Consider the following 19,374-nt stretch of genomic DNA (forward strand, 5'->3'; position numbering starts at 1 on the left):
TATTTGGACGTGTTCTCTAAATTATAACCACTTATTTTAGTAATACCATGTATTTTTATTTTTAAATTTAATGTGCACCCTCGTAACCCAATATCAAATGTCCCTCGTATTGTAGATAAAAAAGAGATACGAAATATTTGACCTCAAAAGAAGTATGGATTTTAATCATCGGTGTTTGACAACCAACATAACCAAACTTTAATGTTTATTGTTTATAAAACAAAATATAAGAATTAATTGTTACACTTTATGTTATATTCTTAGTTTTAAGAACAAATTTTTGACTACATCATGTTAAGTACAAGAGTTTCATCGTTTTCCGAAAACGGCTTTGGAGAGCCTGATCAGGATGCAAATTCAGCCCTAACAGAACTGGATAAAGGTTTAAAATTATATTAATATATTTATTTAAATAATACACGAAAACATTTTTAAGGACTAAGATCGGGTAAATCCGGAGAACAATGCGAAGCCATAGTTAAGTTCCCTAAGCTGTTCGAGAAGTACCCATTCCCCATTCTAATTAACGCCTCATTGTTGAAACTGGCTGAAATATTCCGTACCGGCACCAACTTTTTACGATTGTGTGTGCTGAGGGTGTGCCAACAGAGTGAAAGGCACCTGGACAAAATTTCAAATGTGGACGAATTTGTGAGGCGAATATACAGTGTCCTCCACAGCAATGACCCCGTGGCCAGGGCCATTACTTTAAGAACGTTTGGAGCTGTGGCTGCCCTTATTCCTGAAAGAAAAGAAGTCCATCACGGAATCAGGCAGAGTTTAGATTCACATGACAATGTTGAAGTTGAGGCTGCCATCTATGCTGCCATTCAGTTTGCAGCTCAATCAAAGTATGTATTAATATAATTTCATAACTAATAAATAATTAAAGAATGTTTTTTTAATTAAAGGACATTCGCAGTCAGTATGTGTAACAAAGTGTCTGATATGATCCAAGGGCAGTCAACACCAGCCAATATGAAGCTGCAACTGATTCCAATTTTACAGTACATGCACCACGACACTAACACAGCAGCAATGGTCAGGTCTCTTTGTATTGACCTGTTGCCCAGTTATCCAGCACAAGATTTTGTTCTGGTTACTTTGAACACCCTCACCAAATTGGCTGCTGCTACTTTGGTTGACATACCTAGTCAGGTAACACTATAAAACAGTGTACAAACAATTTCCCAACAAATATTTTATTTAGGTGAACTTGCTGCTACACTATTTAAGTAAAGATCCAAGGTGGGAGGTGAAACTGAAGTCACTGCACCACTTGTATGAATTAGCCAGGCCTGGGGCACATTTGTGGCCTCCAGGAGCTGTTGACAACCTAATTGACTTTGTATTAAACACCAAACACGTCCAAATATTAACGCCAGCTTTAAGTAAGTTATCAAGGCTGGTTTCAACACGTTATATTTATATAATTTGTGTTTTAGGGGTGATTAATGTGCTGGTGGAGTCACCTGTGATGTGCCATGAACACAGATCACCAAAATCAAAGTTGAAGGAACTGTGTTCGAAGCACTATTATTCACATCTTTCCGGAGTTGCCGTCCAGGCAATTCAAATATCGACTAAAATTTTATGTTACTGGTAATTATATACCGTTTGATTTGTACAATTACTTTGTTATCCTTCAATAAATATTTTAGTTACAACGAGAACGTAGAAACTGACGATGCCAACGAAGTGATTTACGCTTTGGAGGCGTTAATTCTGTCGTTGACGTTCGACTACGAGAAAAAGCATTCAGAACACTTAAAACTGGCGTTAAAATGCGTAATAAAACTGTGTGGAGCCAAACAAGAGCACTGCGAAACCTTCGTCGACTTATTAGGAACAAGATTAGACAACGTGGAAAGTAAGTTTGTTACAACCGAGTAGCCCAAATTGTACCCAAGACATTTTCAGACAACTACACGAACATTATCTGCGAAACATTGGGGGCTATTGGTGGTTTGAAGCCCAACACGTTGTTGCCCCTCTTAGACACGATACGAGGTCTGTTGGCCACCTTGGGGGAGATTGAGCGACCTACGCCGTCACAAACGAGGATGAAAATCATGCTTTGCACCCTAATATTCCAGACAATGTGCGGGTACTTCTGGAACGACGAGACGCAAAACGCCATCTTCAACGTGGTCAACAACAACAACCTGTGGGCCAACTATTGCATAGCCAGGGCTGCCGTCAGATACGGCCACCACCAAATAGCCAACTACATTTTTTCCATGCTCACAGAGCACGTCAGCTCGGAGCATTACCACTTCTGGCTGGTTTGCCTGAAGGAGATGACGGAGGCGGAGGCCCAACTGTACGGCGATGACGTCAGTACACTTGTAAACAGGTTGGACAACGGGATTAAACACTACAACAAAGCCATAGCTGCCCTAAAGGTGCTCAAACTATAACCAAATAGGCAACATGACTTTTACAGTTGTTTTAGGCCGCCAGCACCCCCTCCAACAACCTCCAGTTCCAAGCCGAGTACATGCGAATCAGGTGCGAGTTCCTGCAGTGTCTGGTGCAGCTGATCTACACCTGCAACATCCTGTGCATAGTCCCGCCCCCCGCCATTGCGTCCACGATTGCGCAGAACACCAGGGACGAGTACCAGAAGCACGGCTACATCACCAACCAGCTGAGGAAGTGCGTTAAAGACTTCAAAAACTGCGGGGAGCTCCACTGGAAGCTGTATCAGACCGCTTTTGACGCCGACCCCACCACTTTGGAAAACATGCAAATGTACCTCTGGTGTCTCGAGTCAAATTTGTTCCTAATAATCTTGTTTTAGACTTCAGCAAATGTGCGTACTGGTGGAGCAATGCATTGAGACGATGTGCGTGAGCGGAGCCAAAATTCGGGAAGAACCCATAGGATTCACCTGTAAAAACATGGTGCTCGAGTCCCAACAGCTGGTGAAAGCCTGCGAGAACACCGTGATGATTACCAGGAGTATCGCCGAAGACTTGCACGTCTCAACTTTGTCCCACAAGGTAACCTGAGCTTAAAACTGACTTATTTTATACCTAATTGTTGTTGTTTTTAGCAAATTGAGCTGCTGAAGAAAATAGTGGAAGTCTTAACCAACGCCTCGTTGCCCATTCCGAGGTACTTCTTCCAAGTACTGCAGTCCACCAGCGTGAAACTGGCCATTTCACCCCAGCCTCGAGTGCTGGGCGAGTTTATTAGCGTGCAGGCCGGCTCACAACTTGCCGTTAAAGTCGAAGGCGTCATACAACACGGCATGGAACCAGGTTTGTTCAGGCGCATTGAAGAGGTTGTCATCACCGTCACGTCACAACTCCAAACCAACACCAAAAACAAAGACGTGGAACCGAAGGTTCGACTCCCAAAATTTAAGCATGAATTAACTAACTAATCAAGGTTATTTTATTAGAATTTGGAGACCAGCTCAGTTCTGACGCAGACAGTGTCGCCCCACAAGGACTTTTTCATCGCTCAATTCCTGCTGGCGTTCCCTAAAGGTGGACAATACTTACTGGTGGTTGAGGCTTCAGTGGTTGATGAGCAGAGCAACACCTGGAAAACCGGCCCGAGGTCCACCTTGACCGTTAAAGTTCCCGAGGAAGCGAAGGCGGTCCCTATTGTCATACCTGGAATGGAAATGGCTAATAATCTAAACTTGTAAACTATTCCCCCCTTTAGTTTTGTTTCTGGGCACTCATTTAAGTATTTTTTTAGGATCCAAATGCGGGAAGACAGTCTATTTGCTAGGCCCCATCAGAAGAAATAAAAGACGACGTATTTTATTAAGTTTACACACTTTTAACATTAATTATGTTTGTTATTTTTGTACAAATGTGTCTAGTTTTATAGATTAAGGTCTCAAGTTGTAGTATGCAGTTTTTACAATAAATAGTACCAAAATTGGGTACTTTATTTTTCCCTAATCTAGAGTATCACTTATTACACAAAAATACAATGAAATAGTTTACAATTTTCAGCCTTATAATGACTCCCTCCATTAAATATAAACAGGATATAAGTATGTTACATCTTTATTTAAAAATATTTATAAAAATAGACAATGTACAAATTTCAGTATAATAGAATATAAAAACATTAAACAGGCCAAACAAATAAGCTTCTATAACAATACAATTAGTGAATCTTAAGTATAAATCTGCCACCATCTAAATTACAACAGAATGGTTCCTCAAATCACATTTAAAATTAAACCTCGTCGATTGCACTCATTAAAATATAATAAAAACATTGAGTATTTGTGTAAGAATGCAAGAAAGAAAATTAGACTCCCCCAACAAACACAGAGGGTTGGACAATGGGCTCTTTCTCGTACTCCCTCACGTTGATCTCCGGTCTGGTGTAGTTCCCGGAGGAACCGCCGCTCTTGCTGATCAGGTGAATGTCGCTGATCTGTATGTTCTTACTGACCGCCTTGCACATGTCGTAGACGGTTAGGGCGGCAACGGTGACGGCGGTCAGAGCCTCCATCTCCACGCCAGTCCTGCCTTCGCATTCAATGCTGGATTGTATCATCACTTCCTTGGACACGTTGTCTAGTTGTACGTTGACTTTTATGCTGGTTAGTGGGATGTTATGGCACAAGGGTATGATGTCAGAGGTCTTCTTGGCACCTATTATGCCGGCTATTTGGGCCACACTCAGGACGTCACCCTTTTTCACACTGTTTTCTTTTATGAGCTTAGCTATTTCGTAGCCCACTTTTACTCTAGCCATTGCTGTGGCTTTGCGTACGGTTGTGGACTTCCCAGTTACGTTCACCATTGATACCTTTCCCCGTTCATCCACGTGCGTTAACACCTTGTCGGACTTCGTTGAGTAGTACCTAAGTTGCGTGTTGTACCTTGAAGCTGCCAATAAGTGGGTTGGTGCTGATTTTAGGTCTAGGTGCAGAGGCCAAAGCTTATTTGTTTGAGACGGTGCCTTATCTGTAAATTAAAACGTGTTAACTCAGTTTTAGCACCCTCTATCTTGGTACATGCAGCTTCACTATAAACAAATTTAAGATTATGAGTCAGTACGCAATCATTCAGTTAATTGGAACTACAGCTACAAGAATACTTTTTAAACCAATTACCTGGAAACAAGACTACATAGAAATTAACCCCCTATTAGAATCATGGGGCGGTTTTCCATTTGTGATAGATTCAACATGCCTGTAACAATTGTTAATGGAGCAAACGTATTTTGTGATAAAATACGTTTATTTAACACTCTAAGCAATCTATAATCAACTGTTCGGACACCCACATCTTTCACAAAGCTAGAAAGTAGAAAGAAACAGCTACAACACACTAACTAGCACGTACCTGCGTGTTGCCTCTTCTTCCTCCTAACTGCAGCTTGCACAAGGGCCACCAAATCATCACGGGAACAGTTGTTTCTCAGTGCATCTCTTAGTGACACCTCTGTGTTGCCAAAAAGACAGACTTTTAGATTACCATCGGCGGTGATTCTTAGACGGTTGCAGGTGCCACAGAAGTGTTCACTCATGGACGTAATGAAGCCCACTTGGCCCTCATAATTGGGCACCTTCCAGGCCTGAAAGACACGTTTGTGGCTCAAATAAAATAAAATTTAGCAGTACTACTACTTTAATCTTCCAATATCTTTCATTTTTTATCTGTATAACAGCTTCAAGCCGTCAATTAATGTGGAAGCTTCTAAGTTTCACCTGGAATCAGTGTTCTCAGAGTAACTTTTTACCTTTGACGTGTCGTTGGGGTGGTTCTTAAGGGGGTGGAAGCCAGGCCACTTATCTTTGATGCTCTTAACCATGTCACCATAAGACACCATCTTGTTCACCTCCCATTTGTTGCCACTGAATGGCATGTACTCAATAAATCTGACGTCCACGTTTTTGTCTTTGGTCATTTCTACGAAGTTTACGACTTCATCCTCATTGAAGCCTATAAATAATTACCTCCTAAGTGTTTTAATCTTTTAATTTGTGTTGTATGTACCCTTCATTACGACGCAGTTAATTTTGACGGGGTTGTAGCCAAGTTGGAGGGCCAAGTCGATGCCCATTAACACCTTCTCAAAGCCCCTCCTGCGGGTTATTTTTTCGTAACGGTCTTTTTTGAGGGTGTCCAGACTTATGTTCAGAATGTCCAGGCCGGCTCTTTGTAATGGTACCAGCTGTCTGGTCAGTACCAGACCGTTGGTGGTCATCGCTACTGTTTCTAGTCCCTTGAGTTGTTTCAATTGTGCTGCAACATCATAGAAAACATAAATAACATATAATTATTGACCTGGGTAACCTTGATAATTTTACAAACAGTTGGAGTAACTTTGTTAGTAGTTACTTACTAATTATGTCGACAAGGTCTTTCCTCACGGTGGGTTCACCCCCAGTTAGACGTATTTTTGTAACCCCCTCACTGACAAACAGGTCTGCTATTTTAATTATTTCATCCGTGGTGAGTATTTTGGACTTTTCAGACAGTTTGACCCCCTCCTCAGGCATACAATATTGGCCTACAATTTATAATCAACGAATTACACGTTATTTAATTACTTAAGTTTTAGTTTTTACATCTTAAATTGCACCTTTCGGTTAATGAAATTCTGAGGTAAGTGTGGTGTCTGCCAAAAGTATCAGTTAGAGGACTAGATGCAACATTGTGATTTGTTTTCTAAAAGTAAGGACGTGTTAACAACAACAACTGCTAAAAAATATTAATTTTACTGTACCTGAACTTGATAAGAGACTGCGGACGTGCTCAGTTGTTTTTTAAAGTGGCGATAAGTTTTGGAATAAACTTTAAACATTTTGTCCTGGTGAATTATGTTCAACCTTGTAACACATACAACGGATAAAAATTTAATTAAAACGTACCCACTGGTACCTATCGCAAAAAAACAACACAACAAGTGGCGATTTATTTAATTAGTAACGCAACTTGATATTTAAAATCTGATTTATTAAGGGGGGATGTGACGTAATGAACCACAAAATTACAAAAACACTAATATAGGGACTTAATATTTATTAATGATAGATTATACGTGTTTTTTCTGTAGTAATTAACATCAATATTCCATTTAAACACATCACCCGGAACGATTAATTAAAATTTTAAAGCCTGTGAAATTTTGAAGTCAGCTTCCATGACTGCCTTCATCTCTGATATCCGAGGTTAAGTTATTGTAGGTTATGTTGAACGTCACAAAACAAAAACATTGGATTTTAGCTCAGTAAAATGTCTTTATTTCCTGCTTACTCCAGTGAAACCCAACAAAATGAGCCGCCAAAGCAACACGACGAATGGTTGAACAACTCCAGCTTCCAAGTCGACCCCCAAATTCTCCACAAACTGGTCAACAAGTCCCCGGATGACACCAAAAGTAGCTCCGACTCAGAAACTGGCCAACCTAAGGCTAAAAAGCGCAAGAAAAAGGATCGTAAGCACACGAAAGACATAGATAAACCAGTAGAACAACAAGAGCCACAAAATGTAGATTTTGTCATTGACTCAAAGCCCACCAAAGAGTTCCTAACAGTCCAAACCATTTCCAGGCCTTCAGCCCCTAAATATCGCGTTGCACATTACCTAACGTTAGGTTTTAAGGTCAAAAAGCGCAAACTCAGAAGGTACTACAAGCTAGACTTCGATAAAACCAATTCGGATGAGCAGAAGGTAACCAAATTGGGTGACTCCAATGTTTTACAAGAGGAGGAGAACTTGTCCAAGACCACAGCCAGTTACAACAAATCCCTGGGGGATAACCCTAACGACATCAAAATGTGGATGGAATACATCAAGTTCCAAGACACTTTGTACCAGTTCGAGAAGGTGTACAAAAAGGGGTCAATGGCAAAAGCTCAGAGAGTGCTAGCTGAGCGTAAACTCTCAATAATAGACAAGGCTTTAACCCACAACCCAAACTGCGAGGTATTCCTTAGGGAAAGACTGAATGTGGCTGCCAGTTGTTACCCGGCAGACGAACTGCAGGTGCAACTAAAGAACTTAATCGAAAAGGACCAAGGCAACATAATATTTTGGCAAGGCTACATAGAGGCAACGCAATGTTCCATGTCACACTGCAACACACCAGCCGTACTAAACCTGTACAGCAAATGCCTGGCCGTGCTGCACAAGCTGAGACGCAGCACCAGTGTAGCCAAACCAGTGCTCGAGGAGAGCATATTAAGGATGTTGTACCAGTGTGGGTTGTTCCTGAAGCAAGCCGGACTGTTCGAGCAACTGTGGACGCTACTAAGAATGTACCTGGAACTAAACCTATCACCGGCCAACAAAAACAAGTTCAACATAGCATCCACCTTCAACGAACGCCAACTGGTCGACTTGGAGGAGCTGGTTCTGAGCTCCGAGTTGCCTTTGCACGAGCTGTGGCTCCGCACTGAGAAGCTGAGGGAGTCCTGCCACTGGTTGCCGTACACCGAACAGGCTGAGTGTGAGGACCCACAACGAATAGTGTTCATGGAGGATGTCAATGAGTTGATACATCCTATTACCATGCCGGAGAACACCTTTAAGATGATAGCCACCATTCTGACGCTGTTAAAAATACCCTTGCTGCCCTGCAGCCACATCACAATGCAGGAGCTTGGCCTGGACTACGTACCCTGGGCTTTGGACTCCATTGAGTCACTTTTGCCTTTGTACATGCCCGTGCACAACGTCGCAATTTTCCAGACGGGCTTCCTGAGCGACCACAGGCTCGCCAACGGGCCTCAGTACTTAAAGGTGTTGCCTGGGCAAGAAGATTACCTCGAGTTCATCTTAAGCACCATGAAAAACTGCTTCGAATGCCTACAAGGTGTTGACAAAATTGCTGTCACAGTCTGGTGGATAAGGTTCCAAAGATTATTGGTTATTTTAAACAACATTAACTTGTTCAAGATGACATCGAACTTAAGGAAAAAAATTAAGGGCAACCTTAAGAGCTTGCTCAAAGAGGAGGAGAACAGGACCAACAAAGTATATTTCTGCGAATACGCCTTGCTGGAAGGCGACTTGGAGAGTAAAGCTAAGTCAATTAGTGTCCTCGAGTCAATAAGGGGTGGCAAAGTTGAGTTCAACTTGGATAACCCCCCTACAGATGAAATATTCATACTGCGTAACCTGGTGGAACTGTCAATGAGGGACGACAAGCAGAAAGCTTTGAGTGTTTTGTGCAGTTTTGTGCTTCAAAGGCAGTTAGACGAAGTCAATGAGGCCATAATTCAGGAAGCAAAAACTAAATTTAAGTTGGTCACCTTGCAGCTCATTAACAGGGAGCATAATGTTAAGGAACCAGTACAACACTTCCTTCCCAACTTCTTTATTAACTGGATAATTTGCCAAGGGTGGCTTTGGTACTTAACCGGAGGCATCGTTGAAACTGGCACGTTTCTGGAAGACGTCCTGGAGAAACTCGAGGAAAAGGATGAAAGTCCGTCTTGGTACAAGGAAACTATTTATGAATTCTATGTAGCTACTCTCTACATACATTATTTAGATAATAAAGGGTCTATCACTTGTAAATTACTGGATGACGTTTTAATTAGGGCCTTAGAAAGGTACCCCAATAATCTGAGCATGTTGGGTGTCTTAGCTAAACAGCAAATAACCGCCAACACCTTGGGTTACAAGTGGTGGAAGATTGAGAGCATGCTTCTGAAGACTGGCAGGTCGTTCCCCACGTTGATTGCCATTTTGGTACCTTTACAAATTTACACAGTACTTCAGAACAACATTATCGACACAATAACTGGTAAATAACTCAATAATTTGCAGCTATTTTAATGAACAGTTGGTTTTTCTGTAGGTGAACATGTTGACAACAGCTTCAACTTCAAAAACAGGATGTTGTCCCTGTTCAGGAAGGTCACGAAGTCCGACATGTGCTCAAGAAGGTGTGGATTAGTTTGGAGATTATATTTACAATTTGTACATACATATTTAGACCCCAAATTATGTCGAAATGTCTATTACTGTGCTGTCGAAGAGTGTCCATGGTTAAAGGTAACTTATCTAATATGACCAACTTATAAAAAGTTAATTGGATTATTTTTAGGCCTTGTATATTGATGCGGCAATTTATATCCCCGCAGAGTTACCCCAAATTCAAGATTTGATCATTGAGAAACAACTGCGATTGCACGTTACCCCTGAAGAATTAGATGTGCTAAGAACTTAAATTATGTTTTATAAGTTGTATATATTAATTAAGGATTATTTATTATAAAAGTTGAAAATAAAAACTAAATTGTTAAACATAACCTCTTTAATTCCAAAGACTTCTTTTTAATTTGTGAGGTTAGGTTAGGTATATATATTTTATAAATTGTTTTTTTTAATTAGGGTATAAATAAATTGTATTGTTATGGAAAAACAATTTATTATAACTTGAAAATAAAAATTAAATTATTAAATAACAAATCTTATTTAATCCCAGAAGACTTTTCAATTTGTGAGGTTAGGTTAGGTATATATAAATTAATTAATTAGGGAATAAATAAATTGTAATGCTAGGAAAATTTATTATAAAATAAAAATGGAATTCTTAAAAGTAAACAAGGCAATAATTTTATGAAATTGCGATTCTTAATTATTACAGTCTTACAATTTTAATCACCTGTTCAGACCCATTAAGTTCTTTAAACTCTTATTTAATATTGGCAATAACATTATGGAATATTGAATCACCATTTGAATCAAGTATTTTAATTGTAAGTGGATCCTTTTCTAAAATTTGAATATCCTGCACTGTCATAATCATCTTCTTCAATTTCTGTCCCAAAAGCTTCCTTCGTGCAGGATTTGACACCTCCACATCCAGTTTAGCCTTGCAATTGAAAACGGGTTCTTTCAACCACGCATCGGGGATTTCCCTAACATCATTTACTAAAACACCTTCGGAGTTCCCAAAGTCAACGAAGTAGACTTCGACCATACCAAACTCCAAATTGGTCACGTCCTCAATTCTGCATCTGTAATACAAATTATCTTCGGAAAAGGGACAGACGCAAGGTTTGCCCTTTTGAATGTCGTTCATTACGGGGCAGTCACCCCCGTTCTGCTGTATGAGCTCAATTAGGCCATCGTTCATGAAGTAGTCATCTCCCGAGTAAGTCAAAATGATGGTGTCACAGCTCAAAACGTTTAAGACAGTCATTGGGGTGACTTTAGTATAAACATTCTTCGGCAGCTCAGCTACTACAAAGTCTTTTAGTTCATTAACTTGGTTGGCTGCTTCACATTCCTCATCCGTTGATTGTGTAACAACTTGTTCGTCTTCAACGACAATAAGGCCGTCTGCACCTTCGTCAACACTCACGTTTTTTGCGTAAAGGTTGGAGCTCAGACGTACCAGTTGCTTATTTAATAGTACCCCGCTTGGGTACAAGTATACGTCAGCTTGTGGCACCTCAGTGGAGCCATCCCTGATTACAATTTTGGCCTTGGTTTTGATGATTTCCATCAAGGTGTCGTGGTCGGAGGGCAGCCAGCTGCCGGACTTGGAGTGGACGTTGTAGAGCTCAATTTTATTCGCCATGGCCTGGATGTTTGGATACAATATCTCCACGTAAATGTCGTCCGGGGTCAGGATGTGGGTGCTTCCGAAGTCTATCATTTTAGCTGTGACCGTGGTGGCGTCCTCCACGCTCACTATCTTGCCCCTGTACCAGTAGTCTTGGTAAGCTATGGTGCATATCTGATTGGGTAGCCAGACTTCGGTTTTCCTGCTGGGTTTGTCCTTGTCGAAGTACTCCTTCATTTCTTTTTCCAACGTCTCGTACGCCTCCTGTAGGTCGTCGTCTCTGATGTATAGTAAGCCGGTTATGTCTTCGGCGCAGGTGATCTGTGCATCGAACGAAGACTTGTCAATTGGAAAAGGGGGCAGCCAATCCGCCATTGGGAGCTCCTGTTTGTGGTACGGCGACTCTTTGTTGGTTTCCGGTTTTATTTCTTTCTTACTGCCTTCAGTTACTGTTTTTTTCGCCAGACCTAACTTGACCAATATGTTGCTGACGGACACGTACTTGACGTGCACCGGATCCAAGGGGCCGCTTTCCTTGTAGTGTTTGTACCTTTAAACAATTAAATTGAGGAGTCATTGGGGTTTATAAGGTACTCACTTACCACATATCAACTGGGAATACGTCGTTGATGCCCTCTCCGTTCTTGGTGGCGTACAGCTGGCTGTGACGTTCCACGATCTTTTCTAAAGTTTCTATGGCGGTGCTCGACCATTTGTCCGCCCCGCCTGCAGGGCGGATTCCGGTCAGGCACATTTTATATACGGTATCCAGGTATTTCTTGAAATAGTCGTGGTGGACGTAGATATGGTCCGCCCCCAAGACGTGTTCAGTCACGTAATCCATCACATACACTTTATATCTGTTGTCTGGGAGCACCTCCGTGATTTTACCTCTGCAATACACGGAATTATCCGGGTTACGAACCACGCACCACTCCCCGACGTCCCATTTATGTTTGGTGACCCTGTCGTTCGAGTAGTGGATTTGCAGTTCCTTGTGTAAGGCGTGGGAACTGTCTTGACGTGCGGGGAAACTGACGTATATTAAATCCGGGTCGATCACTTTGACCACTTTGATGAGTTGCGACGTCCCCTTTACTTCCTCCTCCTCATCGTCGTCGTCAACCTTAAGACTATCCAGTAAATTACCGATAAAACTCGAGTCCTTCTGTTCGGGACTCTCCGACGCCTGAGGCCACTTCGAAACCGTCGACCTGTAATTATTAAATTCACAAACTATTCCTTTTTTTACAGAGTAACTACTTACAAATTCCCGGTGGAAGAAGCTATTTTGAGATCGACCAGTTGGGCATTAATGCAGCAGTCGTACGCCCCCATCTTCTCGAACAGCACCACTTCCAACGGATGCTCCTTGCAGATCGTCATTTTCAAAACATTCTTATGTGAAACGTAGTTGTTTAAATATTCGATGGCGTTGCTCTCCCACATTTTACAGCTGCCAACCGGTGCGATGTGGGCCAGTTTCACCTGAATCGCCTGTAAGACAGTCCACTGTGGTAAAAGTACAACAGTTTTTCATGAGGAGGTTACCTGTATTTCTAATTTGGTGAACTGTTCCGCCAGTACTGCAATGGCGGACGTCGGTACGTTAACCGTTTTGCCCCAGTCCACTAAAATAACGTTGACGATGTCGTTGTGGAAGTCGACTGTTTTGATTAGACCTCGGTGGTACCTGTATCTAACATTATCTTGGTATTTGACCACCACGTAAGAACCTGAAGACATTTTTATGTTCATACCTAATTACACGTAAATTATAAACAAAAAAACAAAAAATTATAAATCACTGGAAGTGAATTCAATTTTAATACAAATTGATGATAATTTTATCATAAATAATAATTAAATGCTCAAAGCACATTAAAATTTGAAAACTGAGAGATTTCAACCCAATTACAGGAAAAAATCAACACAAAAATCCAAAAATTAGTCAATTAATATTAATAAAATAAACAATTAATTCAATTCTTATACTCACAGATAACAATAAATTGTAATTTATCATAAAAAGTATTTAAATTCTTAGAATATTCATTAAAATCTTAAAATTCAGAGGTTTACACCTAATTACACGTAAATTATAAGCAAAAATACAAAAAATAATGGAAGTGAAATAATTAATTCACTCAATTTTTATATAAATTGATGATAATTTTACCATAAATAATAATTAAATGCTCAAAGTACATTAAAATTTGAAAACTGAGAGGTTTCAACCCAATTACAGGAAAAAATCAACACAAAAATCCAAAAATTAGTCAATTAATATTAATAAAATAAACAATTAATTCAATTTTTATACTCACAGATAACAATAAATTGTAAATTATCATAAAAAGTATTTAAATTCTTAGAATATTCATTAAAATCTTAAAATTCAGAGGTTTACACCTAATTACACGTAAATTATAAGCAAAAATACAAAAAATAATAGAAGTAAAATAATTAATTAACTTAATTTTTATGCATATTGATGATAATTTTATTATAAATATTAATTAAATTTGCTCAAAGTACATTAAAATTTAAAAACTTGGGAATAATCAACACAAATCCAAAAAATAATATTAATAAAATAAATAATATACCTTCAATAGGAGCACACTCCTTCACCTTCTTATTATTCCCATAGTACCTCTGTAAATCCTCTCTCAGAGTCTGGATGACCCTCTGATTTCTAGCCTGGAATGATCAAAATGTCAACAACTAATTGTGCAACCCAAACTCAATTACCTCTTGCACGAAAACCCGATGAGGATTGGACACAAAAGATAAAACAACAGAAATAGAAAGTTCCTTAGTAAGTCTCACACTGTTAGGATACAGTTTGACATCACAAATCTGAAACTAACCATAATCAGCAAAGATTTAATTAATTACAACGCTCACCTTCAGCCTTTTCCTGGACATTAAGGCGTAACTTTCGTCGGCGCTGCTTAGGACGTTTGAGTAAGTGTTGAGCAGTAGCTCCACGACTGACGTCTGGTTGCCCAGGGTTGTTGAAATCAGCAGGTCAACCTCGTGCATCTGGCCGTGCGTATTTTTGATCAACATGTTAAGTGTCTTACTGAAAAGGACAACGTTTATTTATGCCCATAAGTAAAAGCAACAAAGATAGGTCGTACTTTTCAATAAGTTTGATAAAATACTCATTAGATTCTAGGCTCCAGTTACTGGAGGTTGGGTTGTGCAGCTGACATTGGATAACAAACGGTTTTATTTGAATTATGTGGGACGTAGCTTCAATTAGTCTAAAACAATTAATTAATCAACAATAACTGTGCTGGTACAACCAATCTACTTACGTGTTATCAGGTACTACAACAGTTGACCCACGATCCACTAAAAACAGTTCATAACTAACTTCTTCATCATTGTTCTTCTGAATATCAACCAGTCTGCCCCTCAACCATTTACTATATTTGCCCTTCTTTTCTTCAAAGAGATAAATCTTATCTGCAATCAATATTATTATTATTGTTATTAATGTTAGGAGCTGAGACATACTTATTTCCGGGTTTTGAACAAACTCAAGACTGTTATGGACGTGCTGCTTTATAATTCGCTCCATTTGATTGTACAATCTGGTCAACTTGTTTTGCAAGGCATAAAAGCAGTCCACTGATTCCACATGGGTCACCTGTATGGTTTGGTAATCTACAACAACCAACTAAAACCACCAACAGCAACAACAAATTGATTAACATACGAGGTTTGTTGGTGGATGGATGGACTGACTCAACATCGCTGGACCCACTTGCCGGGTTCAATATGATACCGGCAGCCTCTGTAAACAATTATTTTTGTTGGGGCTTGTTAATTAGTTTGGTTCGTCGTTCTCACCGCTGATTTGGCTTGTCGTATCGCTGTGGACGTCGTCCACGTAATCGGGAGGCAAGTCATCCTCGGTGACCAGCTTGTAGGACATGTCCTCGGGTTTGATGACTTTGAATTTATCGCGGATGTTGTCCATTGAGGGGTCCACGTATAAACTATTCGACATTTTGCTTTGTTATAATAATATAAACCACATACAACTGTTTCAAATTTACATAGAACTACTGATGAAGTTCACAACTGTCATTCACATAGACAGAACTGATGAAGACATTTATAATTGACTTGATTTTATGAACAGAACAGCTTAAGAAGTCTCACAACTCTCTTAGTATTATATAAAACTCTTAAGGGGATTTTTAAACTGTCTTAATTTTATATAGAAGTGTTTAGGAAGTTTCAAAACTGTCATAATTTTAAATAGAACTGCTGAGGAGGTTTATAATTGTCTAAAATTTGTATACAACTTCTTTAGAAGTAATATAATAGTCTTAAGTTTATAGAAAACTTTCAAGGAAGTTTTAGAACCGGTTTCTTTTTATGCAGAACAGCTTCAGAAGTCTCACAACTTTCTTAATATTATATAAAACAGCTGATGGGGTTTTAAAACTGTTTTAGTTTTATATAGAACTGTCTAGGAAGTTTCAAAACTGTTAAAATTTTATATAGAACCGTTGAGGAGACTTATAATTATCTAAAATTAGTCTCACAACTCCCTTAGTATTATATAAAACTCCTAAGGGGATTTTTAAACTGTCTTAATTTTATATAGAACTGATTAGGAAGTTTCAAAAGTGTCATAATTTTAAATAGAACTGCTGAGGAGGTTTATAATGGTCTAAAATTTGTATACAACTTCTTTAAAAGTAATATAATAGTCTTAAGTTTATAGAAAACTGTCAAGGAAGTTTTAGAACCGGTTTCTTTTTATGCAGAACAGCTTCAGAAGTCTCACAACTTTCTTAATATTATATAAAACAGCTGATGGGGTTTTAAAACTGTTTTAATTTTATATAGAACTGTTTAGGAAGTTTCAAAACTGTTAAAATTTTATATAGAACTGTTGAGGAGACTTATAATTATATAAAATTTGCATAGAACTTCTTTAGAAGTAGTAGAACTGCATTAAGTTTATAGAAAACTGCCGAAGAAGTTTTAGAGTCGGTTTCATTTTATGCAGAACAGATTAAGAAGTCTCACAACTTCCTTAGAATTATATAAAACTGATGAGGGGGTTTTAAAGCAGATTAGGAAGTTTCAAAACTGTCATAATTTTATATAGAACTGCTAAGGATATTTATAATTGTCTTAAATTTGTATAGAACTTCTTTAGAAGTAGTATAACTGTCTCAAGTTTATAGAAAACTGACGGTTTCATTTTATGCAGAACAGCTTAAGAAGTCTCACAAGTTCCTTAGTATTATAAAAAATTGCTGAGGGAGTTTTAAAACTGTCATAATTTTATATAGAACTGTTTAGGAAGTTTCAAATCTGTCATAAATTTATATTGAACTGCTGATGAGGTTTACAATTGTCTAAAATTTGCATAGAATTTCTTTAGAAGTACTATAACTGTCTTAAGTTTATAGAAAACTGTCGAGGAAGTTTTGGAACCGGTTTCATTTTAGGCAGAACAGCTTAAGAAGTTTCACAACTTCCTTAGTAGTATATAAAACTCCTGAGGGGGTTTTAAAACTGTCTTAATTTTATGTAGAACTGTTTAGAAAGTTTCAAAACTGTCATAATTTTATATAGAATCGCTGAGGAGGTTTATAAATGTCTAAAATTTGCAAAGAACTTCTTTAGAAGTTGTATAACTGTCTTAAGTTTATAGAAAACTGCCGAGGAAGCTTTAGAACCGGTTTCATTTTATGCAGAACATCTTATGAAGTCACACAACCTCCTTAATATTATATAAAATTGCTGAGGGGGTTTTAAAACTGTCTTAATTTTATATAGAACTGATTAGGAAGTTTCAAAAGTGTCATAATTTTAAATAGAACTGCTGAGGAGGTTTATAATGGTCTAAAATTTGTATACAACTTCTTTAAAAGTAATATAATAGTCTTAAGTTTATAGAAAACTGTCAAGGAAGTTTTAGAACCGGTTTCTTTTTATGCAGAACAGCTTCAGAAGTCTCACAACTTTCTTAATATTATATAAAACAGCTGATGGGGTTTTAAAACTGTTTTAATTTTATATAGAACTGTTTAGGAAGTTTCAAAACTGTTAAAATTTTATATAGAACTGTTGAGGAGACTTATAATTATCTAAAATTTGTATAGAACTTCTTTAGAAGTAGTAGAACTGCATTAAGTTTATAGAAAACTGCCGAAGAAGTTTTAGAGTCGGTTTAATTTTATGCAGAATAGATTAAGAAGTCTCACAACTTCCTTAGAATTATATAAAACTGCTGAGGGGGTTTTAAAGCAGTTTAGGAAGTTTCAAAACTGTCATAATTTTATATAGAACTGCTAAGGAGATTTATAATTGTCTAAAATTTGCATAGAATTTCTTTAGAAGTACAATAACTGTCTTAAGTTTATAGAAAACTGCCGAAGAAGTTTTAGAACCGGTTTCATTTTATGCAGAACAGCTTAAGAAGTCTCACAAGTTCCTTAGTATTATAAAAAATTGCTGAGGGAGTTTTAAAACTGTCATAATTTTATGTAGAACTGTTTAGGAAGTTTCAAATCTGTCATAAATTTATATTAAACTGCTGATGAGGTTTACAATTGTTTAAAATTTGCATAGAATTTCTTTAGAAGTACTGTAACTGTCGAGGAAGTTTTGGAACCGGTTTCATTTTATGCAGAACAGCTTAAGAAGTTTCACAACTTCCTTAGTAGTACATAAAACTCCTGAGGGGGTTTTAAAACTGTCTTAATTTTATGTAGAACTGTTTAGAAAGTTTCAAAACTGTCATAATTTTGTGTAGAATCGCTGAGGAGGTTTATAAATGTCTAAAATTTGCATAGAACTTCTTTAGAAGTAGTATAACTGTCTTAAGTTTATAGAAAACTGCCGAGGAAGCTTTAGAACCGGTTTCATTTTATGCAGAACATCTTATGAAGTCACACAACCTCCTTAATATTATATAAAATTGCTGAGGGGGTTTTAAAACTGTCTTAATTTTATATAGAACTGTTTAGGAAGTTTCAAAACTGTTATAATTTTATATAGAACTGCTGAGGAGGTTTATAATTGTCTAAAATTTGTATAGAAATTGTAAGAAGTCTCACAACTTCCTTAGTATTATATAAAACTACTGAGGGAGTTTTAAAACTGAAAACATTTTTTTTTCTGCTTGAGAAGTTTTAATTTTATACAGAATTATTGCTGGGAAAGTTTGACATTTTGTTTTAATTTCATACAGATTGAGGAAGTTTTTTTAAATTTCCACTCTATTGATTTTTAAATAAAAAAATTGTGAACAATTTCCGATTAATTATAGTTATTTAGTTTTTAATGAAAACGATTTATAATTTTTAAAAACAGAAATGATCTCAATTCTCCGGAAAAAATTCCACGTCTAATGAAATCATTCACGGAACAACGTATCTTGATGAATGATCACAATGAACCTGTACATTTGATGCGGTCATAAAAATAAATTAATTTCTTTTGTCCAGCAACAAATTACTATAATTACCCGAAACTATCCGGAGCGTTGCCCGACACCAAAAACGTAGGCGTGCCCTCCAAGCCCTCCAGACACTTCACCAGCTCCTTGAAGTTGACGTTCTTCGCGTCGGTCTTGCGGGCGGCCGCCACCATGCGTTCCACGTTGCTTACCGACAAGTCGACGACACGCGACAAACTCTCCAGCCCCTTACCGTCCGCCCTCAACAGCCCCGCATCCTCCAGCAGCGCCTTCTCGACGTCGTGCAGGCGGGCGTGCAGGTCGCCGAAGTAGCTCCGGATCTTCAGCTCCACCGACTCCGTCGCGTCGCCGTTGCTCAGCTTTTTAATTTTCTGCAACGAAACGGGACGTGGGTAAACAGC

At 38.4% G+C, this 19,374-nt stretch overlaps 4 protein-coding genes across 6 annotated transcripts in view; 2 read left to right on the forward strand and 2 right to left on the reverse strand.

Moving 5' to 3' along the window:
• Positions 1-202: 202 nt before the first annotated feature.
• Positions 203-3,923, forward strand: LOC109603688 (integrator complex subunit 7). The gene is made up of 12 exons (XM_049965305.1): positions 203-382; positions 437-851; positions 912-1,158; positions 1,211-1,391; positions 1,446-1,602; positions 1,662-1,870; positions 1,921-2,405; positions 2,456-2,754; positions 2,804-3,005; positions 3,059-3,352; positions 3,410-3,657; positions 3,715-3,923. The coding sequence occupies exons 1-12, from the start codon at positions 292-294 to the stop codon at positions 3,764-3,766; spliced, it is 2,880 nt and encodes a 959-aa protein (XP_049821262.1). The 5' UTR covers positions 203-291; the 3' UTR covers positions 3,767-3,923.
• Positions 3,924-4,015: 92 nt separating this feature from the next.
• Positions 4,016-6,920, reverse strand: LOC109603687 (molybdenum cofactor biosynthesis protein 1). Of its 2 annotated transcripts, XM_049965308.1 has the most exons (8): positions 6,715-6,920; positions 6,557-6,656; positions 6,331-6,498; positions 5,982-6,230; positions 5,725-5,927; positions 5,328-5,559; positions 5,096-5,174; positions 4,808-4,946 (listed from the first exon to the last, which is right to left on the reverse strand). In XM_049965308.1, exons 1-7 carry the CDS (start codon positions 6,790-6,792, stop codon positions 5,119-5,121), a joined length of 1,086 nt encoding a protein of 361 aa, XP_049821265.1. In that variant the 5' UTR covers positions 6,793-6,920; the 3' UTR covers positions 4,808-4,946; positions 5,096-5,118. The 2 variants fall into 2 exon arrangements, with proteins under 2 accessions (XP_019875734.2, XP_049821265.1); XM_020020175.2 differs by lacking the exon at positions 5,096-5,174 and having other exon boundaries at positions 4,016-4,946; positions 6,715-6,918.
• A 137-nt stretch (positions 6,921-7,057) lies between these two features.
• On the forward strand, positions 7,058-10,565 carry LOC109603689 (nuclear exosome regulator NRDE2). The gene is made up of 3 exons (XM_020020177.2): positions 7,058-9,741; positions 9,796-9,992; positions 10,045-10,565. The coding sequence occupies exons 1-3, from the start codon at positions 7,224-7,226 to the stop codon at positions 10,165-10,167; spliced, it is 2,838 nt and encodes a 945-aa protein (XP_019875736.1). The 5' UTR covers positions 7,058-7,223; the 3' UTR covers positions 10,168-10,565.
• LOC109603684 (RING finger protein 17) overlaps positions 10,487-19,374 on the reverse strand; it is an 88,983-nt gene continuing 80,095 nt past the window's right edge. The window contains exons 5-17 of one of the 2 annotated variants that reach the window (XM_049965304.1): positions 19,022-19,344; positions 15,376-15,524; positions 15,242-15,319; positions 15,040-15,189; positions 14,838-14,988; positions 14,658-14,783; positions 14,422-14,599; positions 14,266-14,373; positions 14,121-14,214; positions 13,063-13,247; positions 12,779-13,008; positions 12,114-12,725; positions 10,487-12,061 (exon numbers count right to left, since the gene is read on the reverse strand). In XM_049965304.1, the coding sequence (XP_049821261.1) occupies positions 10,636-12,061; positions 12,114-12,725; positions 12,779-13,008; positions 13,063-13,247; positions 14,121-14,214; positions 14,266-14,373; positions 14,422-14,599; positions 14,658-14,783; positions 14,838-14,988; positions 15,040-15,189; positions 15,242-15,319; positions 15,376-15,524; positions 19,022-19,344 (3,810 nt within the window). In that variant the 3' untranslated portion in view covers positions 10,487-10,635. Of the gene's footprint in view, positions 12,062-12,113; positions 12,726-12,778; positions 13,009-13,062; positions 13,248-14,120; positions 14,215-14,265; positions 14,380-14,421; positions 14,600-14,657; positions 14,784-14,837; positions 14,989-15,039; positions 15,190-15,241; positions 15,320-15,375; positions 15,525-19,021; positions 19,345-19,374 lie in introns of both variants that reach the window. The other variant, XM_049965303.1, reaches the window with a different exon arrangement.

Source organism: Aethina tumida, chromosome 3 (assembly GCF_024364675.1).
Source record: "Aethina tumida isolate Nest 87 chromosome 3, icAetTumi1.1, whole genome shotgun sequence".
In the NCBI taxonomy this organism is placed as follows: domain Eukaryota; kingdom Metazoa; phylum Arthropoda; class Insecta; order Coleoptera; family Nitidulidae; genus Aethina; species Aethina tumida.

Excerpts from the sequence above, each read along its gene's own strand:
- LOC109603688 (XM_049965305.1), top strand. The coding sequence starts at position 292 with ATGTTAAGTACAAGAGTTTCATCGTTTTCCGAAAACGGCTTTGGAGAG. Across the intron at positions 1,871-1,920 it reads AAGATTAGACAACGTGGAAA|ACAACTACACGAACATTATC; the intron begins GTAAGTTTGTTA and ends AGACATTTTCAG. Across the intron at positions 2,755-2,803 it reads ACTTTGGAAAACATGCAAAT|ACTTCAGCAAATGTGCGTAC; the intron begins GTACCTCTGGTG and ends ATCTTGTTTTAG.
- LOC109603687 (XM_020020175.2), bottom strand. The coding sequence starts at position 6,792 with ATGTTTAAAGTTTATTCCAAAACTTATCGCCACTTTAAAAAACAACTG. Across the intron at positions 6,499-6,556 it reads CGAAAGGTGCAATTTAAGAT|GCCAATATTGTATGCCTGAG; the intron begins GTAAAAACTAAA and ends TATAAATTGTAG. Across the intron at positions 6,231-6,330 it reads AGACCTTGTCGACATAATTA|CACAATTGAAACAACTCAAG; the intron begins GTAAGTAACTAC and ends ATGATGTTGCAG.
- LOC109603689 (XM_020020177.2), top strand. The coding sequence starts at position 7,224 with ATGTCTTTATTTCCTGCTTACTCCAGTGAAACCCAACAAAATGAGCCG. Across the intron at positions 9,742-9,795 it reads CATTATCGACACAATAACTG|GTGAACATGTTGACAACAGC; the intron begins GTAAATAACTCA and ends GTTTTTCTGTAG. Across the intron at positions 9,993-10,044 it reads AAGAGTGTCCATGGTTAAAG|GCCTTGTATATTGATGCGGC; the intron begins GTAACTTATCTA and ends GATTATTTTTAG.